The sequence below is a fragment of the Artibeus jamaicensis genome, unplaced genomic scaffold (genome assembly GCF_021234435.1).
Source record: "Artibeus jamaicensis isolate MK-2021 breed Jamaican fruit bat unplaced genomic scaffold, CSHL_Jam_final scaffold_847, whole genome shotgun sequence".
Lineage (NCBI taxonomy): Eukaryota > Metazoa > Chordata > Mammalia > Chiroptera > Phyllostomidae > Artibeus > Artibeus jamaicensis.
Window position 1 is genome coordinate 3,449,530 of NW_026522057.1, and position 20,147 is coordinate 3,469,676.

At 40.9% G+C, this 20,147-nt stretch overlaps 2 protein-coding genes across 4 annotated transcripts in view; one reads left to right on the plus strand and one right to left on the minus strand.

Annotated features, from left to right (window-relative positions):
* Nucleotides 1-635: 635 nt before the first annotated feature.
* Nucleotides 636-4,755, minus strand: PPCS (phosphopantothenoylcysteine synthetase). 3 transcript variants are annotated; one of them, XM_037149668.2, is made up of 3 exons: nucleotides 4,095-4,755; nucleotides 3,820-3,923; nucleotides 636-1,918 (listed from the first exon to the last, which is right to left on the minus strand). In XM_037149668.2, the coding sequence occupies exons 1-3, from the start codon at nucleotides 4,753-4,755 to the stop codon at nucleotides 1,595-1,597; spliced, it is 1,089 nt and encodes a 362-aa protein (XP_037005563.2). In that variant the 3' UTR covers nucleotides 636-1,594. The 3 variants fall into 3 exon arrangements, with proteins under 3 accessions (XP_037005563.2, XP_037005564.1, XP_037005565.1); XM_037149669.2 differs by having other exon boundaries at nucleotides 4,540-4,616; XM_037149670.2 differs by lacking the exon at nucleotides 4,095-4,755 and adding an exon at nucleotides 2,510-2,553 and having other exon boundaries at nucleotides 3,820-3,865.
* Nucleotides 4,756-4,977: 222 nt separating this feature from the next.
* Nucleotides 4,978-20,147, plus strand: part of ZMYND12 (zinc finger MYND-type containing 12) — a 28,476-nt gene continuing 13,306 nt past the window's right edge. The window contains exons 1-3 of the mRNA XM_037149791.2: nucleotides 4,978-5,270; nucleotides 15,989-16,130; nucleotides 17,357-17,528. Of these exons, the coding sequence (XP_037005686.1) occupies nucleotides 5,161-5,270; nucleotides 15,989-16,130; nucleotides 17,357-17,528 (424 nt within the window). The 5' untranslated portion in view covers nucleotides 4,978-5,160. The remainder of the gene's footprint in view (nucleotides 5,271-15,988; nucleotides 16,131-17,356; nucleotides 17,529-20,147) is intronic.

Below are 20,147 nucleotides of genomic sequence, written 5' to 3' on the forward strand. Positions count from 1 at the left end.
GTTAATAAGCTTAGGAGGTAATGCATGTGGGAAGCTACTGTTTCAGGAACTGGAGGTACTGGTTACCCTGACTCCAGACCATAAGCAATTTGACCTTTGTGCTCCCAAAGACATCCATCATTAAGCAATCAAGATGGTATCTGAGCTACTTCATTTCAGGTAGAGAAATCCTGCAGTCCAGGACACAAAGTAAATCACCCAGGACACAGGACACAGGATGCAGGACACAGATAGAAAATCACTGGTCAACAGATGAAAGGTTGTTAGGAAAATGGCTGGACTGCAGCTTTTATCTGATTAACCTCTTCCTGAATTCCAAATCCTTTACCTACAATTTTTCCTCCTTACAAAGAAGGCTGGCTTGAAAGGAAATGTAAGACTATCTGTTTGGGTAAATAAACCACTGTCTTCTCACATCACCGGCCATCTGAATAAAGTACCCATAAAAATTCAATCCCTGTCTCTGCTTACAGGTTCTGGTAGTTACAGGCAGCAGAAACACCGACTTTTCCCGTTTCAAACTTCTCAAGGACTCAAGGATGGAGCAGGGCAACGGCCTAACTTTACCTTGCTAAGTGAAGAAAACAATAATTGCAATCATTTATTGAGTGTGAATTATGTACAGGCACCAGACAAATGCTTTATCTTCAGTTTTATTTAATCATTACAACAAATGGCATTGATTTGCAGAGATTATCCCCATTTTAAAGATGAGGAAACTGAAATTAAGTCAGGTGTGTAAGTCAATAGAGCTAACAGGTGGTACAGCTGGAGAGGTGACTCAAAGTCCATGCTCTTTACCACACTGTAATGCTTCCCTCAGGGTAGAGATTAGCAACTGGCCCCTGCCTGGCTCCAGGTAGACGCCAAGGCTGTTTCCCCAAAGAGTAGTCCTAAAATATTTGAAAGGTAAATTGTTAATTCGAACCTGGAGTGAATTTAGGACAAGACAGCAAAAAGTAAAGTAGTAGTGAGCTCATCATTCCCCAGGCAATCTATCTTCAGGGAGGTGTTCTTCTCTCCTATGCCCATCTTTGATGAATCGCCAAAGAACAAATTTTTTTCCATTGTGTCAACTTTGGGGCACACTTTATTGCACTTAATTTTTTATATATCTATTTCCTAAACTAAACATGTTTATTCATTTTTTAATCCTCATAATCATGAAGGGCTACCACATGGTAGGAATGAACAACTATTTATCTTCAAAGCATGGCCTTCATGAATCCATAATCCATTTTATAGTATGAACAAGGTTGATATTCAGGCCCCACATATATACTTTAAGGAGTAGAATTCCCAGTAAGCTCTTTTTTAAGAGTGAGAAACAGCTCACGTTCATGTTCAATATCAAGATGGCATTCAGGCAAATGTGTCAGGTGGGTCGGTCATAACTGCTTTGCTTTTGCTTTCATTTTTAATGAGTATGAAATGACCTTTGAAACAGGAATAGCAAACATTTGCCTGCACACCACTCACTGTTTTTTTCCCTTCACTTTCTGTCTTTAGGAGAGCAAAGGGTTTATTCTAGTTCTCACCATCTGTAAGAGCCCTGGTCTACTGAACAATTTTTGATTCTGTGATTTTTGATCCTTCAGTTGTTGTCTTGTATAAAAGCTGTGTGTCGAGATTGAAGATTATCCACTATCTTCTCTTCTATCTCGATGCCTTTTTCTATTTCTTCCTCTGATAGCAATAACTTAGTTTCTGAGTCTTTGGTTATAATAACCACAAAGGACTGTCGTGACTCAAGGATATTAGCCACCACCACTTGATGTCGATAAATTTCCAAAGCATTCCGTGCACGATCAATTACGATGGAGGGGTCAGTCTCCAACTTAAAGGAAATTACAAAAGCTTTGGGAGCCCAGTCTTTAACCAAAGGAGAAAGCATTTTTGGCACCATCTTCATTGTTATCTGTGTTGGAGGGGTGGAAAAAAAAAGCTTAATAAGCAAGCAAAGGTCACTACCTACCAGGTCAATCTAGTGGAAAACTAAGGAAGCAGAGGCTCAGATTTTGGCTACATCAATTTAAGTGCAATTTCTTATTGTTAAACTTTTCAAAGTGTAGTAAATGCTTAGCTAAAAGCTTTGGCTCTGTAAGGTTTGTAAGAATGCCTAATTTCAAGCCTTCATGCATACTCTTGGGCAAACCATGTCTTACAAAATCAGCTCTGCTCTGCCACATTCAGAACCATTACTACAACTCCAAAGTACAACATTACATGTTCTCACATACCTCCCGTTAGTTTTTAAGCCAAATCCTTAAATAAATACATACAAATAATTTATTCATGCCAAAGTTACTTTGGCAGAAGTTCAAATAGTTAGGTTTTTAAGATTCTCAGCTTACAATACTTTTTGCACTGGTAGAATGGCTATTTGATTCCATTTAAAAATTGTCACTTTAACACATCTTAGCACTTAGAACTGATTTTTATTATTTTCATTTGATCAAAACTTTTTGATAAAATAGTAGTGAACTATACCATTCTCTACTATACTTACTTCTAAGGAAATGTTGAGTTGTTTTGTGTACTTCCAAAGTACACCTGAAAAATACAAGATAAACGAAAGCTCCCAGAATTTAAATAGCATGAAATCACTAATCATCAGGTTTTCCCTTCAAAAATTTAGAAAGCGTGATAGGGATCAAACACCCATTCTCCACTTTATTTTTCTCCTTAGCATTTATCACTATGTAACATAGTATGCATTTAACTTATTGTCTCTTCTGCAGAATATGAGCAACAAAAAAGCACAATATGTTACCTCTGGGTCCTATTATATTTCCTGGCATATAATAGATGCTTAATAAATATTTGCTGAGGAAACAAATGAACTAACCAACAAAGAGTGTAACTGCCCCATACATAGAGTCTCTCCTATTTAAGTTCTATTTGCATCATCCAATAAATCACTAACAACTCCCTCAGATTACAGGAAGCCAGATCACCTCACATCTCAACCACACCACTGCACTCACCATACCTCTTCCTTAAACTATGGCAAAACCCCTTGCCTAATCAATACACACCTCTCTCTCCATCTAATTCACCTTTAATACCAATGCCAGAATGTTTTTAAAAAACCAAAACCAAAAAACAACTCCAACTCATTCTCCTACTTTTGTTCCCCTTGGCTCCTCAGGATAAAGAGCCCAAGCTCCTTAAAAAGGAATAGGAAGTCTTCTGTGAAGTAAGCTTTCTCTTCTCCCCTCCATTCCCACCACTCTCCCTGCTCTCCAGTCTTATCAAACAAGTTCAGTTCACAGTCACTGCCCTTTTCCAAACTCCAGCTGTGTACTCTATGTGGGATGGCCTTCCCCACTTTGTCTAGTATAGCCTCTGCTGATCTTTTTTTTTTTTAAAGACTTTATTTATTTTTAGAGAGAGGGGAATAGAAGGGAAAAGAGAGGGACAGAATCATCAATGTGTATTGCCCTGACCAGAATCGAACTGGTGACCTTTCAGTTGGCAGGCCAACGCTCACTGAGGCACACCAGCCAGTGCCCGCACATTTTTAAAAGTCACTTCCAGAAAGCCTTCCTTGACTTCCCCAAGATTCACTCACCCCATGCTCTGACTTCACTTTGTCCGTACCTCTACTAGAATGTTTATCACTCCATTGTAAGTATGTCTGTGTCCAGTTCCTTCACTAAACTGTGACGTCCTTGAGCGAGGCCTGTGTCTTACTAATCTCTGTATCCCTAGTGCCTAGAACACATGAAATGCAGCAAGGCCATCTCTAGATCAAGAGGGAATTAACTAGAGACTGGTTACAATGGACCAGATCTCTAGAACAAAAGCGCCCGTCACCTGCAGTGGGCCCCCAGATGACTGGATCTTGTGTTCAGGCATTTCAGAGACAGGAACATAGAAATCCGACACGGCCGCAGCCAGGTAAAACATCGCAGAAGGGCCTGCAAGAGAAGCACAGGGTGTAATAAATCGGAGAGGTGTATGGGATCAGCTCCTTTTCAACTCGGGTTGCCCTACCGTGAGACTCGGACGGGTAATGAGGGTGTACGGGGTAAGTGTGTGGGGAGAAAGTCTCTGCCTCCGGGCAGTCGATGGACTCCTATGGCACACACCTAGCGGATTGAGCGCCTGGGCCGCAGCCTGTAGCAGATGCAAATAGTCCGCTAAAGTGGTGAACTCCACAGCCAGGAAGGTGCCGGCAGCCGCAGCCTCCTGGTAGCTCCGCAGAGCCGCAGCAAAGCCCGGAAGTGCCTTCTCCTCGACCTCCAGTCTCAGGAAGTCCGAAGTGGCTGGGCTGGAGGGCCGCAGAGCTGACAGCCAGGTTTGGGGAGGGAAGCGGTGGGCAAAGGGGAAGGCAGAGCGAGCACGGTAGAGGAACAAAACCGCGTAGCCTGCAGCCAAGAAGGCCTCGGCCGAGGTTGCACCGCGCCGCCCGCTGCTGAAGTTGTCCAGGAAGCGGACTGGCCGAGCTTCCAGCGGGACTTTGGTGCCGCCGGATGTTACTAGCACTACCCGTTTTCCCTGCGCGCCCAGCCTGGAGGCAAAACGAGCCATAACCTCAGCACTGCGCGCAGCCCCGGCGGGTTGGGGGAACTCAGCGACTAGGCCCGCTTCCGCCATGAGTCCCAGAGCTCTCCCGCGCCTGCGCAAGCTCCCGGGTTGCTTGCTCCCTTCCCCAATCCACCTGGTGTGTGCGCAGTCGCAGTGGGAGGGGGAGGATCGCTCTCCTACACTGGGTGGCAGCTCCGGATTTCTCCGCTTCTGGAGATGCATGCTGGTTTTGCCCCACAGCCCAGCGAAATTGACAGTGAGCGGACGCGAGTCACTAGGGCAGACATCTGGAAGGGTCCTGTTTGCTGTTTCCTAGTCTGGGTAAAGAAGTAGCCCTGCTTAACCCTTACCAGCTACCGTATAGACCTTTCTGCACTTAGATTCCACTGGAGTTAGATTACCTAGCCATTTAACCTTTGAGTTGGAACGTGTGTAAATGTGTGTGTGTGTGTACTTGGGTCGGGACTTAAATGTGTAACCCCCCCACACCCTGAGGACGTGAGTCAAGCCCCGCCCCCGCCCTTGAAATTTTGCGAATGCGAGAGCCCCGTGGCGGTCACGTGACACTGGCGTCCAGCGCGTCGTCGCCAGGCAACCGTCCTAGAGTCCGACACCGTGGGCTGCAATATGAACGTGATCTACCCACTGGCTGTGCCCAAGGGGCGCCGGCTCTACTGTGAGGTGTGCGAAGCGCCAGCTGAACGAGTGTGTACGGCCTGCACAGTCACTTATTACTGGTAGGCCTGAAATGTGGCACAGAGGCGCCTCAACTCCCTCTCTCACAATCACTGGTCTGGGTCTAGGTTCTTGTTAGCAGATTTCGAGACAGGTCCCTAAGACTTCTGGTGCATGGTTTTAGTCCTCTTTTACTCATTCATCCCTCCGCAGATATTTTGTTGCGAGCCTACTGTAAGCTGTGCATTGTTCTAGGTGCTGAAGTCTCTGAGAGAATTCGTCAGACCTGTCTGTACCTCAAAGAGCTAACAACATACTCGACTGCAACAGATGCGTTAAAAAAATGCATATGGAAAACACTATAGTTTCAGAGAGTGATAAATGTCATAAGGACAAAGGAAATGCGATGGGAGATTGGGCAGACTGCCTCTCCGAGGGTAAGCTACTGATCTGCAAGTCAAGTAGGAGCAGTCTGCCATAGAAATGGCTGGGGGAAGAGCGGCACAGTAAGCCTCTGAAGGAGGAAAGACTTCTATGTGTTCGAGGAATACAAAGAAGGTTAGTTTTGTGCACAGCCAAGATGTAAAGGGGTTGGGAAGGTCGTACATGATGAGATCAGAGATCAGTTTTCATTTATTCAGTGTAACATCCCATGGCCTTTGCTTTAGACCCTATTTGGAACCTGAGATAAAACAGCCAGGTTGCTGACTTTCAGAGACCTAGGTCAGAGCAGACGAGCTTGTTTAAAAATGGGAGTTATTACAATGCACTCTCCATGCCAAGTGCTGTCTCTCAGGGTGTGCTACTCCCTGGGAAGCATGGTGATCAGGGGAAAGGTTCTCTGAAGAAGTAACATTTGAGCGGAGTCTTGAAAATTTAGTAGGGAATCGGTAGGTGAATGGACAATGAAGAAGGAAGGGTAGGGCACTCCTGACACCCAGGACTCCCTGGGTGAAGAGTGAAAGAACAGAGCTTACTGAGAGCTGGGTAGAGAAGATAGTAGTGGAGGGAGCAGTCTCTGGCTTTTAAATTGCAGGCCAGGACCCTTTAGCAGATCTTGAATAAGAACCAATATTTGAAGAAAATAGTAGAATAAAACTGATCAGAGCAATCTTACTTTAATCATCTCTTGAAGCTTTTAGTGTTTTATGTGGATATGTGTGTTTGTACTGGTAAAATGTATTTCATACTATAAGTTTAATACAAAAAAGTTCGAAAATCATTGTGATAGGTAGTAGTAGGAGTTTAACCCAAGAAGATCAAGGTTAGGGCCAAGATCAACAGTGCCATGAACTCCAAGCGTTTGGAATTTACCGTCTGGAAAGTCACAGGCAGTTTTGGCATGCTCTCATTTGTGTTAGGATGACAGGAAGCCATGTGGAACATACTGACTGGTTGGAAGGTGGACACTAGAGGCTGCATACTTGATTGAGAAGTGGTGGCAGTGGGTCCTCAGGCTGCATGAGGTGTTTGTCCTCCTTGTTCTCACAGCATTCTATATGACTCCTACCCCAACATTCATCACATGGTTTGAAATCAGTTGTCCAATGATTCATACTCCTCCCTAGGCTGTGTGCACCAGGAGGGCAAGGATGGCATCTGTGTTTAGGTTGCTGTAACTTTATTGCATTTAGAATACAATTCAGAATTTGTGACAGAAACTGCAAAGTCCTGGTTACCTCTCTTCCTTCGTTTCCCACCACACTCACTCCCTTTTCCGTGATGTAGTCACAGGGGCTTTCTTTTAGAACTAATTTGACAAGTCCTTCATCAGTTTCTTTGATGTCTGCTGGGAACCTCCCCTTCATCCATAAATCTCCCTAGTTCTCTTTCATCCTTGAGTTCTCACAAATGTTATTTGTTCAAAGAGGTTTTCTAGGAAACTCAATCTAAATACTCTCGTTTTTTCTCTCTCTCACATTTTCTTCACTTTTCCTTTTATATTTTTTTGTTTACTTGTTTAATATCTGTGTCTTTTACTAGACCAAGTGCCCACACATACTGGGTACTCAGTGATCATTTGTTGAGTAAATGATCACAAACCTATTAATTAGGGAAAGGAACACAGAGGAGTGGATGACAGATTGGGTTGGGGACACAGTTTGAGGGGCCTTCAGGCCACTTGGGAGAGATGGCTAGGAAACCCATTGCTTAATATAAGCATCCACCTCTTCTCCTTTACCCGTCCACCTCTTCCTGGTCCCCCTTTATCTCTCTGGCCAGAAGTAATTACTTCTTCCTGTCAATTCATTTTGAAGTTACTTTGTACCTCAAAGACAAGTTTTATTTATTTTATTTCTTCACAAACACATTGCTACAGTTTTATTGTGCTCCGTTACAACAGGCTATTATGTGGAATATGTGACTGTCATATGTGTGCTCTCTTTTGATCAGTTTCAGACCCATCTGTGTATGCCCCATAGTGTCCAGCAAATTGTCTTGAAATAGTTGAAACTAAATATTTGATGAATGTATGAATCAATAAATGATCATTTCCTATGCCCTTATCTTCCATTATTTTCTTTCGCTTTTTTCCTTGTTTTTAATTCTTCTTAAAGACTTCCATTCTTTTCCCCCTTTGCTTTCTCGAGATTTCTATATCTTGTGCTCTGGAGATTTCAAGATTTTTCTATAAAGTAAAACTGAGGTTCTATAGTTTAAAATGGGTGTTTTGCCACCCCTTTTCTCATGGGGTTTTTATGGTTGGATGTAAAGCATCTAGCACTGTGCCTGGGACCAAGTTGGCACATAATATTTATTTATTTTTCCTCATCCTAAATGTAAAGACCAGAAAGGACAGTCAAGTTGAATTTGTGAAAGTTTTTGCTTTGGCAGAATTTTTCCTGAGTATAAATGTAATTTATGCTCATTGCAGAAAACTTGAAAATATAAAAACTAGAGGAGAAAAATAAATCTGTAATCCCACAACCCAGAGATTAATAACCTGATATTTTGGTGAATTTTTAAATATTCTTTTCCTATAAATCCATTTAATTTATATACTATGTATAATCTTGTACAAATCTTTTTATATTGTTTCTAGGGAGTAGAACACATTTTTAAAAAGGAATTTTATTAAAGTATACACTGAAACTTTACATACAGGTATTATAGGTTAGCAACTCATAGCATAGAGATAAGAGTAATTTGCAAAAATTTTTCCTTTTATGTAGCAGATGGGGCACAAATTAAAATGGCTTCATTGGCCAGGAAGAGAAGACAAACAGTGAAGTGCTATTCAGTAGCATGAAGCAGTAGGATCTGTGGTGGACTGGAGAATTAATGCCCTGCGTAAAGGTTTTCAAATTTGGTTTAAAAACATGGTAACGGCCAAACAAGACATGTTTGGCTCACCAGCTCCTTGATTGTGAGCACTGACTGAAAAAGTATTTTTCACCTCCTTTTTTAGGTATGGCCCTGTTTTGGGGGACGAGACATGAATAGAGAGAGGTCACAACTATATAAATGATGCTCACTTTATTTAGAAAGGCAGGATATGTCAAATGCTCTCAGTGGAACAAAAGTTCAAGTAGCTAAGTAAGCTAATGTTTTCACTGCTCACACAATTACTCAACAAACTCCTATTTAATAAATACCCTGTGGAATTCAACTATGTTTATATCCTGACTATGGAATGCTTTTATTGATTTGTTTACAATAATTGTCTATCAAAAAAAAACCCTTAAAAAGGCTTTATGGCATTATTATGATAGCAGTTCCAGTTTATAAAGAAAATACTTTATTGTGTTTCTGTTGGCCTAGGAGGAGGAAAGGAGAAAGGGTGCTACGTAATTATTGTCTATGACCGCTTTTGTGCTACAAGAGCAGAGTTGAATAGTTGCAACAGAGACCATATAGTTCTCAAAGACTAAAATATTTACTGTCTGGCCCTTCACAGAAAATTTTGCTGACCCCTGCTCTGGATTATTGTTACCTATTTTGGAATATGTATAAATGGAACCAAACAGTTAATTTTTCACATTTAAGTAAAAATGTGTAGTAATCAATAGAAATGCAAAAACGTATGATTATATGCATCTGGCAAGTCCTAAAATACCCAAAGCAGTTGTGCATCAACTCTACCTCAATTTTTTAAAAAACATGAATGTGAAAAAAATACATGAAACAATAACTGTCATAGTTGAAGGGAAAAATAAACAATGCGGTAATAATAGTTGAACACATCAGAATCCCACTTTCAATAGTGAATGGAACAACTAGTCCAAAGATCAGCCGGAAAATGTAAGACTTGAACAACAGTATAAACTAACTAGACCTAACAGACATCTACAGAACACCAGCCAACAACAGCAGCATGCACATTCTTCTCAAGCGCATATGGAACATTATCCAGGATAGACTGTATGTTAGAATGGAAAAACAAGACTCAAATTTGTAAGGATTGAAATCATACAAAGTATGTTCTCCAGCCACAGTGGAATGAAATTAGTCATTGACAATGAGGAAATTTGGGAGATGTACAAATGTATGGAAATAACACACCCTTAAAAAACCAATAGGTTAAAAAGAAATCACAAAAGAAATTGGGAAATGCTTTGAGATGAAAAGAAAACAAAAATACAACATAGTAAAACTTATAGGATGTAGTGAAAGCAGTACTCAGAGGGAAATCTATAGCTGTAACAAACGTTAAAAAAGAATGATGATCTCAAATCAATAACCTAGCCTTCTACTTTAAGAAGCTAGGATAAGAAGAGCAAACTCAACCCGAAGCTAACAGAAGGAGGGAGATAGTAAAGATTAAGCATAAAAAAAGTGAAATAGAGAATAGGAAAACAATAGAATCAACAAAACCAAAAGTTCATCCTTTAAAAAAAATGGACAAATTATTAGCTAGATTGATCAAGAAGACTCAGATTACTAAAATCAGAAATGAAAGTGGGGACATTGCTACCAACTTTGCAGAAATAAAAGATCAGAAGAGAATACTGTGTACAATTGTATGCCAACAAATTAGATAACTTGGATGAAATATATTCCTAAAAAGATACAAACTAGTTCAAGAAAAATAAAATATTTATAATCACTAAAAAGATTTAGCTGGTGATCAAGAAAACTCCCACAAAGAAAAGTCCAGGGCTAGATGACTTCACTGATGAATTTTATCATATGATTAAATAAAAATTAACAATTCTTCACAAACTCTTCAAAAAAATAGAAGGAATAATTCCCAAGTTATTTTATGTGACCAGAATTACCCTGATACCAAAACCAGACAAACACATCACAAGAAAACTGCAGGTCAACATCCCTTATGAATAATGATGCAAAAATCCTCAACAAAATACTAGCAAGCCAAATCCAACAGCATGTAAAAAGGATTATACATAATGACCAACTAGGACTTCTCCCAGGAATTTAAGGTTGGCTCAACATATAAATATCAATCAATATAATATACAGTCTTAATAGAATTAAAGGACAAAATCCATGTGATCATCTCAATAGATGCAGAAAAAGCATTTGATAAAATTCAACACTTTGTGATAAAAAAAAACCCAACTTATCAAACTAGGAATGTAGAGAAAATTCTGTAACTTGGTAAATGGCATCTATAAAAAACCTGTAGAAAAACATAGTTAATATCATACTTAATTGTCAAAGATTACAAGTGTTTCTCATAAAATCAAGAATGAGACAAAAATATTGCTTTCACCACTTTCATTCAACATTGTACTAGAGGTTCTATTTGGGGCAATTAGAAAAGACAATGAAATAAAAGGCATCCAGCTTGGAAAAGAAAGAATAAAAGTACCTCTATTTAAAGATGGCATGATCTTATAGTGAAAATCCTAAATAACCCCCAAGCAAAAAAAAATCCTAGATCTAATAAATGAATAGAGCAAGGTTACAGGATTGCCATGCAAAAATCAATTGCACTTCCATATGCTGGCAATGAACAGTCTGAAAGTGAAATCAAACCCATTGCAAATAAGCAAAAGAAAAAAATGTACAATAGTATCAAAAAGGGGAGGGGATGAATTTAACCAAGGTAATACAAGATTTATATACTGAAAACTACAAAATACTGTTGAGAGAAATTAAAGAAGACTTAAATAAATGGAAATGTATTTATAGAATGGTAGCCTTAATATTATTAAGATAGCAACATTTCCCAAATTGATCTACAGATTCATTGCAATCCCTATCAAAATTCCAACTGCCATTTTTGCAGAAATGGAGACACTGATCCTAAAATTCATATGAAAATGCAAGAGACCCAGAATAGCCAAAACAGCCTTGAAAAAGAACAAAGTTGGAGAACTCATACTTTTCAATTTCAAAATTTACTACAAAGCTATAGCTATCAAGAAAGCTTGATACTGACTTTAGAACAGACATGAAGATCAGTGGAATAGAATTGAAAGACTTGCAATAAACACATACATTCATGGTCAATTGATTTTCAAGAAGTTTGTCAAGACCATTCTTCTGGGAAAAGAGTCGTTCCTTCTGTATGATGGCAGCATACATGGGTATCTACATGCAAAAGAGTGAATTTTGACCCCCTACCTTATACCAGCTACAAGAAAGACCTAAATGTAAGAGCTACAAATATGACACTTTTAGAAGGAAACAAATTATAAATTTGTTTATAAATTAAACAGATTATAAATCTGTGTGATCTTGGATTAGGCAACAGTTCTTAGATATGATACCATCAGCGTAAGAAATCAAAGAAAGATAGGTTGGACACCATCAACATTAAAAATTTTTGTACATCAGAAAATACTAAGAAGAAAGGGAAAAGATAGCCCACAGAATGAGAGAAAATATTTGCAAATCATATATCTGATAGGGATCTAGAATCCACAATACGTAAAAAACACTTAAAGTTCAACAACAAGACAAAAGGCCCTATTAAAACATGGGCCACTTCTGTCCAGGATGGAGCATAGGTAGATACACTATGCCTCCTTGCACAACCAAAAGATGGACAGCAACAAATTTAAAAACAAAAAATAACCAGAACTGCCAGAAAATTGAACTGTATGGAAGTCCGACAAACAAAGAGTTAAAGAAGAAACATTAATCCAGACCTGTAGGAGGGGTGGAGATGGACAGCCAGGGCAAAGAGGATGCACAGCAAGGTGGTGGCTGGTGGAGCAGATGGTCCCACATTTGTGTGTGGATAAACTGGGAGGAGCAAATGGGGGGCAAGACAGACTGTGCAACCCAGGGTTCCAGTGCAGGGAAATAAAGCCTCAGAACCTCTGACTGAAAAAAAAACAGTGGGGGTTGAGGCAGTGGGAGAAACTCTCCTCACAGGAGAGTTTGTTGGAGAGACACCCACAGGGTCCAAGAACGTATACAATCCACTTACCTGGGAATCAGCACCAGAAGGGCCCAATTTGCTTGTGGGTAGCAGCAGAAGTGAATGAAAGCTGGCAGAGAGCTGAACAAGTGGCATTGTTCCTTCTCAGACCCCTCCTGCACATATAGCGCCACAGTGCCGTGATGTGGTTGCCCTACCCTGGTGAACACCTAAGACCCCACCCCTTACTATATAACAGACATGCTGAGACAAAATAAAAATGGCCCAAATGAAAGAACAGATCAAAGTTCCAGAAAAAGTACAACTAAGTGACAAAGAGGTGGCCAACCTATCAGATACACAGTTCAAAACACTAGTAATCAAGATACTCACAGAATTAGTTGAGTGTGGTTGCAAAATAGAGGAAAGGGTGAAGGTTATGAAAAGTGAAATAAAGGAAAATACACAGGGAAACAACAGTGATGGGAAGGAAACTGGGACTCTAATCAATGGTGCAGACCAGAAGGAAGAAATAAACATTCAACCAGAACAGAATGAAGAAACAAGAATTCAAAAAAATGAGGAGAGGCTGAGGAACCTCCAAGACAACTTTAAATGTTCCAACATCCGAATCATAGGGGTCTCAGAAGGAGAAGAGGAAGGGCAAGAAATTGAAAACTTATTTGAAAACATAATGAAGGAGAACTTCCCCAATCTGGCAAAAGAAATAGACTTCCAGGAAGCCCAGAGAGTCCCAAAGAGGTTGGACTCAAGGAAGCACACACCAGGGCACATCATAATTACATTACCCAAGATTAAAGATAAGGAGAGAATCTTAAAAGCAGCAAGAGAAAGGGAGACAGTTACCTACAAAAGAGCTCCCATAGGACTATCAGCTAATTTATCAAAAGAGACCTTGCAGGCAAGGAGGGGCTGTAACAAAGTATTCAAAGTCATGAAAGACGAAGACCTATATCCAAGATTGCTCTATCCAGCAAACCTATCATTTAGAATGGAAGGGCAGATAAAGTGCTTCCCAGATAAGGGAAGCACTTTAAAGGAGTTAAGTTAAAGGAGTTCATCATCACCAACCCCTTATATGAAATGTTAAAGGGGTTCATCATCACCAACCCCTTATTATATGAAATGTTAAAGGGACTTGTCTAAGACAAGAAAATCAAAACTAGGAATAGTAAAATGACAACAAATTCACAGCTATCAACAACTGAACCTAAAAAAAAACAAAACCAAAAATGAACTAAGCAAACAACTAGAATGGGAACAGAATCACAGAAATAGAGATTACATGGAGGGTTACAGCAGGGAAGGGGAAGGGGAATTTTGGGGAAAAGGTATAGGGAATAAGTAGCATGAATGGCAGGTAGGAAATAGACAGGGGGAGGTTAAGAATAGTACAGAAAATGAAAAAGCCAAAGAACTTATATGTAGGATCCATGGACGTGAACTAAGTGGGGGAGGGGGCGTGGAGCATGCGGGCGGGAGTGGGTGTGCAGGGTGGGGGGGAATAAAGGGGGGAAAATGGGACAACTGTAATAGCATAATCAATAAAATATATTTGAAAAATGGTCAAAGGATGTGAACAAACATTTCTCCAAAGAAGAGATACAAAAGGCCAGTGAGCACCTGAAAAGATGTTCAACATTATTAGTCACTGGGAAACTGCAAAGTAAAACCATGATGAGACACCACTTCGAGCACACTAGGATGAAGATATAAAAAAGACAACAAATATTGGTTAGGAAGTAAAGGAAACCGGACCCTCATACATTATTGGTTGGAATGTAAAATGGTACAGTTTCCATAGAAAACAGTGTGGCAGTCCTCAAAAATTTAAACATATAGTTACTATATGACTCAGCCATTCCATTCTTAGGTATATACTCAAGAAAATATTTGTTCATACAAAAGCTTAAACATGAATGTTCATAGCAGCAATGTTCATAGTAGCCAAAAAGTGGAAACAACTCAAATGTTCAGCAACTTATGAATGGGTAAGCAAAAAGCGATGTGTCCATACAGTGGCCTATTACTCAGTCATAAAAAGGAATAACAAAGATACATGCTACAACATGGATGAACCTTGAAAACATGCCAAATGAAAGAAGGTAGACACAAAAGGTCACATATTGTCTGTTTCCATTTTAATTCAATGTCCAGAATAAGCAAATATGTAGAGAAAGTGGACAAGAGTTTCTAAGCATTACATGGGTGGAGGGAAGAATGAGAATGACGGCTGGAGTGAATGGAGTTTCTGGGTCATGAAAATGTCATGGGATTAGATAGGGTCATGGTTATAAGACCTTGTGGATAGACAGACATATATGTTTTTAATTTTTTAAATTTATTTTTTAGCAGGAGAGAAAGGGAGAGAGAAACATCAGTTTGTTGTTCCACCTGTCTATGCATTCATTGTTTGGTTCCTGTATGTGCCCTGATTAGGGGTCAAGCCTGCAGCCTTGGCATATTGGGATGAACTCTAACCAACTGAGACTCCTGGCCAGGGCTGTGAATATATAAACACTGAATTGTACACTTTAACTTGTAAATTTTTTATGGCATGTGAATTATATATCAATGTTAAAATGTTAAAAAATTCATGATTGAAGGAAAGGTCAGACTTGGGTAAATAGATTCAGGGGAGTCATTTACCTAAGCAATTATTTAAGGAATGGGAATAGATACTCTTTAGGAGTGCTGCCCAATTAAATTTTTTGCAGTGATGCAAATGTTCTACATCTGTGCTGTCTCATTGATTGTTTAAAAATACTAAATATGTATGTAAAACAGTCAAAAAAGCTGTGTACCAAACTCACAGTGTTTCCCTCAGAGAGCTAACAAACAACTGGCTTCCGAGAACAGGCTCAGAGTAACTGCTTAATCTCTTGGCAGCTATGCTTCTCTATCTTTAAAACAGTAATAACAGACTTCATTCTGTTTTCGAAAGTTAATTAGTTACATGCAAGACCACCTGCTGGGAGGCACGCGCGCAGCGCGTTCCCCATGAACACTCTCCCAGGAGGGTGGAGACAGTGCAAGTGGTGCCTCTGAAGTCATGGAATGCGGTGGCACTGACTACAGGAAAGTGTCTCCTAGAGCCTCATCAAGTGTAAATTCCTTTCTCTTTCCCGAGAAAAAGACCCTCAAATCCCTCAGCTGCAGCGTTCAGGTATTTTGAAAATGATCTCAGAACAATATAGAATTAAAGCTGTATTTGTTGTTATTAAGACAAAGACAGAATACCCACAGCGTCCCCATGTGAACCTGTGCCTGCAGAAAGAACATCTGTCAACACCCCTCCACACCACAACATAGTATTTCCACCATCAAGTAATCGCAAGACAGGAAAGAGATTGGTGTCAAAATGGCTTTGGGCTCCTTGCCCGGTTTGTTCTCTAGTTTCTAGAGCTAGGCCAGGAGTAGAGTCCATAGAATCACAGGTCAGGCCCAAAGTGGTGATAATGAAGCGCATGTTTTTATCGTCAGTGGTGTGGTTCATCAGAAAGCTGACTGGGCCAGCATCCATGAGAAGATCTGTCAGCTCCTGATTCCGCTGCGCACTTCCATGCCCTTCTACAACTCAGAAGAGGAGCGGCAGCACGGCCTCCAGCAGCTGCAGCAGCGGCAGGTAGGCCCTGCAGGGCAGTTCCAGGGGCAGCTCACGGGTGCAGTGAAACTGCCCAGAAGGAAGGGTGCACTGGGTCGCGATCACTCATCCCTAGCCTCTCCAAGGGCACAGACTTTTTTTGGTGTCTTTATGTCCTCAGCACCGTTCAGTCAGTTGTTCTCCACATACTTCCCGAACGTCTGCTGCATGAGTCTCCCTGGGCTGCCATAACAAAATACCATAGCCTGGGCAGCTTAAACAACAGAAATTTACCTTGTCACAGTTCTTGAAGCTAGAAATCCAAGATCTGCCATGGGCGTTGGCAAGTCTTATGTCTTCTGAGGCCTCTGTCCTTGGTCTTCAGGTGGCTGCCTTGCCACATCCTCACATGGTCTTTCCTCTCTGCACATACATCCTTGGTTTCTCCTTGTGTGTCCAAATTTCTTCTTATAAGGACACCAGTTAGACTGGATTAGGGGCCATCTTAAAGGTCCCGTTTTAACTCAATCACCTATTCAAAGGCCCTGTCTCCCAAGTGCAGTCACGCTCTGAGGTACTAGGACTTCAACATATAAATTTTAGGGGGACAGAATTCAGCTATAATACCCACATATGTCAAGTACTGTGATAGCAGCCCCGGCACACAGTAGGAAGTCCACAATGGTGTGCGAATATATAAAGGAGATTAGGAAAACTGTTCTGGCATTGGTAGCATCTCATTTTTTTTTCTGAAAATAGATAGCACTTTATAAGCCATAAATCTCAAAATGCCAGATTTATCAGTTTTAGGGTTATGACACTTTGTGAATGGCCTTAGAACAACGTAGGGTTGAAGTTGTTTCTTATATTAGCTAAACAGGATAACACCAGGAGGAAAATTTTATTAAAATTAACTCAAATAGAAAGGCAGACAATTTTAGATTGTCCTGAGACATGCCAGCTTGGTTAAACTAAAATGTTATTACACATAGAAAAATAAAATTCATTCAATAACTTCCTATTGAGAACATGTTTATGCCAGTACTGGACTGAGATGAAGATACACTTGTTCCCAGACCTTTAGGAGCTCACAGTCCGGAGTTTGCCTTTTTGTATCCCCTATCTTGGCTCCCGTGTCTGCCTTAACACAGGCAGGCTCGCTGAGTACCCTTGACCAGGTTATGAAGTGTCACATCCAGCTGTATGTGTGTCCACCTTGGTCTTTTGCCTTTAGACTGTCTCAGATGGTCTAGTGTTCTCTTCCACAGAAGCATTTGATTGAGTTCTGCTACACCGTGGCCCAGAAATATCTCTTTGAAGGAAAACATGAGGATGCTGTGCCGGCAGCTCTGCATTCTCTTCGCTTCCGCATGAGTGTGTACGGCCTGAGTTCAGTAGAGCTTGTGCCTGCCTACCTGCTGCTGGCCGAGGCTAGCCTTGGTAAGTGGAACTGACCCGAGGCGCCCTGGAGTCAAGAAGTGCCATGCCAGGTCATCTCAGTGGCCAGAGTGTAGCCTGGACAGGGGCCCCAAGACCCCTTTTGTGGAAGAGCAGCATTGCTGAGAAAGAGTTTGGCACGAGGTGGAGGAGGAGATGCCACTGACTTTTGGTTACAACCGACAGAAATCCACTCTTGCTGGCCTGAGCAATTTGTTAGGGCGCTGGAGTGTCCTCAGGGAATTGAAGCTTCATGAGGGACTGGAATCAGAATGTTGTAACAAACCAAGGCTCGTGCTCTCAGTTTCCCTCTCTGGGGCCTTGTCTCTTGCCTCTGCTTCTCCATATCTGCTTTATTTTCCATCTCTGCAGACCAGATTTTTCTACCCTGTGCTTACTGCAGAAGACATCTACCCCCAAATGTCAGGTATAGCTGAATTTACATGTCTTCCAGGTTCAAGGTGGGTAATAGATACTAATTAGCAATCGATTTCCAATTTTTCATTCTCAAAGAGGAAATTGTGTTGACTCCGCGTGAGGGTGATGTCTGTCCTCCTTTCTCTGCCTTTGTGCCAGGGTCACAGAGTTCGAACGGAAACACGGGAACCTGCTCCTGCAGATGAGAGGCAGTTTTGAGAGTAGGGAGCAGACTTGGCAGACATCCTGCTTGGTGGTTGCAAAAGAGAAGAATTAGCATTTTGGGGGGAATTAACATTGGAGTAGCTACAATATTTTAGGTACTGTGCTGCTACTTTTTATATATTAATAGTCACTCTTTAAAATAAATGAACTTCTAAACAAGTAAAACTGTTGGGAATACAGTATAGAGAACTCTTTTCCCTGAGCTATCTGTCTGAGAGTAAGCTGCTCACCTAATGCCCTTTGCCTTGAATACTTCAGTGTGTGTTTCCTGCGAAGATGTTCTTCATAATCACAATCTAACCATCATCTACCATCATCTACTAAGCAGGCCCCATTTAATTGTCTCCAACTGTTCCAATATCATCTTTATAGGAAAAGGGTACAGTTCAGAATCATGCTTTTCATTTTATTACCATGTGTCTGTAGTCTCCATTTTGGAATAGTTTCTCAATCTTCCTTTGATGTCTATGACTTTGATATTTTTAAATATTAAAGGCCAATTATTTCATAAAATGTCCTTCAATTTGTGTTTCTCTGATGTTGCCTCACGACTAAATTCAGGTGATGTATCTTTGGCAGGAGTATCACAGAAGTGATGGTGTGTTCCCATTCCATCCTATAAACTGACACATGTTTTCAATTTATTCCGTTACTGATGATGTTCATTTAAGTTACTTCATTAAGGTGGTATCTGCCAGGCTTCTTCTCTGTAAAGTAACTCTTTTCCTTCTTTGCAATTAACAAGTAATTTATGGAGAGGTATTTTGAACTATGTAACTATCCCATTCTTCATCAAACTTTCAATGTATCCATTCATTTACTTATTTACATCAGTATAGACTCTTGGTTTCTTGTTTTTTCCCCCCAAAGGGTTATAATCCGTTACTATCATTAATTCCATGCTCCACTATCCCTGATTTGGCAAGTGGCAGCCCATTCAAGCTGGCTTCTGTGTGTCCTTGACACACTCCTTTTCTTTGATCACTTTCCTGCTTTCTCCAACGTACCTCTAAGGAGCCTTGATTTCCTTTAGTGAAACAGGGAATTCAGAAGCCGAGCGTTGTGCACTAGACGTGCTATTGGAGTGTGGCTCCCGCCAGGCCTTATCAGTGGACAGATTTAGAGAACACGTGTAAATGTAAAAATGTGTGTGCACATACACACAGATTCGTGGATCTATGCACACATTACATCTAAATTTATTTTTATATATCTGTACATATATACATGCACAAATATACAAGGTGGGCAAAGGTAGGTTAATAGCAATAATAATAATAATACAAGAGTAAACTCTGCATTGTACATACCCATTGTAAATCTAATTTTGCCCACCCCTATGTACGTGGCCATGGGTCCATAGCAGTATCCCAAATCAAGTCCAGTGCCAACGCAGGGGTTAGTCTAATTATTCTCTATTTGTTGTGCTCTCCTCTGAGAGAATGCTGGCTTCCTTTTTCACTAGTATATTTGCATATTTAATCAGTTCCCCTTGTAGGAACCCATCTCCGCTCTCCAGCCCTGTCCTTTCCTTCCAAGATGCCCTCCTCTCCCTCCGTGGGCTCTGGCTCATTTCCAGGCTACCTCTTCTACATGGAGCCCTCCTCCTCACTGCTTTGGGCTCTGACTCGCAGGCCACTTAACTGTGAGCATGTCCTCCTTATCCGACTGAGGTCTGGCTGCCCATTCTGGATTGTCCCTCCTCCAGAACTCTTGGGAAGAGCACTGAACAAGGAAACACAGCCCAGGTTCTGTTTTTTTCTGACACTGACTAGTTTGGAAGTCACCCTGGCCTGTCTCATCATCTCACATTTGGACGGTTGCCTGCCAACTGGTTTCTGCACATGTCTGGCCTCCCTCCAATCTGGCCTCCACACAAAATGTGATCAAATCACTCCACTATAAAGACCAAACTCCTAAAGCAACCTGTGAAGCCCTGCTTGGTCCAGCCTTTGTGAATCTTCTCACTCACCTCATCTT

What these genes read in the sequence shown, in the direction of transcription:
- PPCS (XM_037149668.2), bottom strand. Translation starts at nt 4,755, where the DNA reads ATGCATCTCCAGAAGCGGAGAAATCCGGAGCTGCCACCCAGTGTAGGA. An exon ending in CCAGGCGCTCAATCCGCTAG is followed by an intron (nt 3,924 to 4,094) that starts GTGTGTGCCATA and finishes CTTCTCTTGCAG; the next exon opens with GCCCTTCTGCGATGTTTTAC. An exon ending in CATCTGGGGGCCCACTGCAG is followed by an intron (nt 1,919 to 3,819) that starts GTGACGGGCGCT and finishes CCTCCAACACAG; the next exon opens with ATAACAATGAAGATGGTGCC.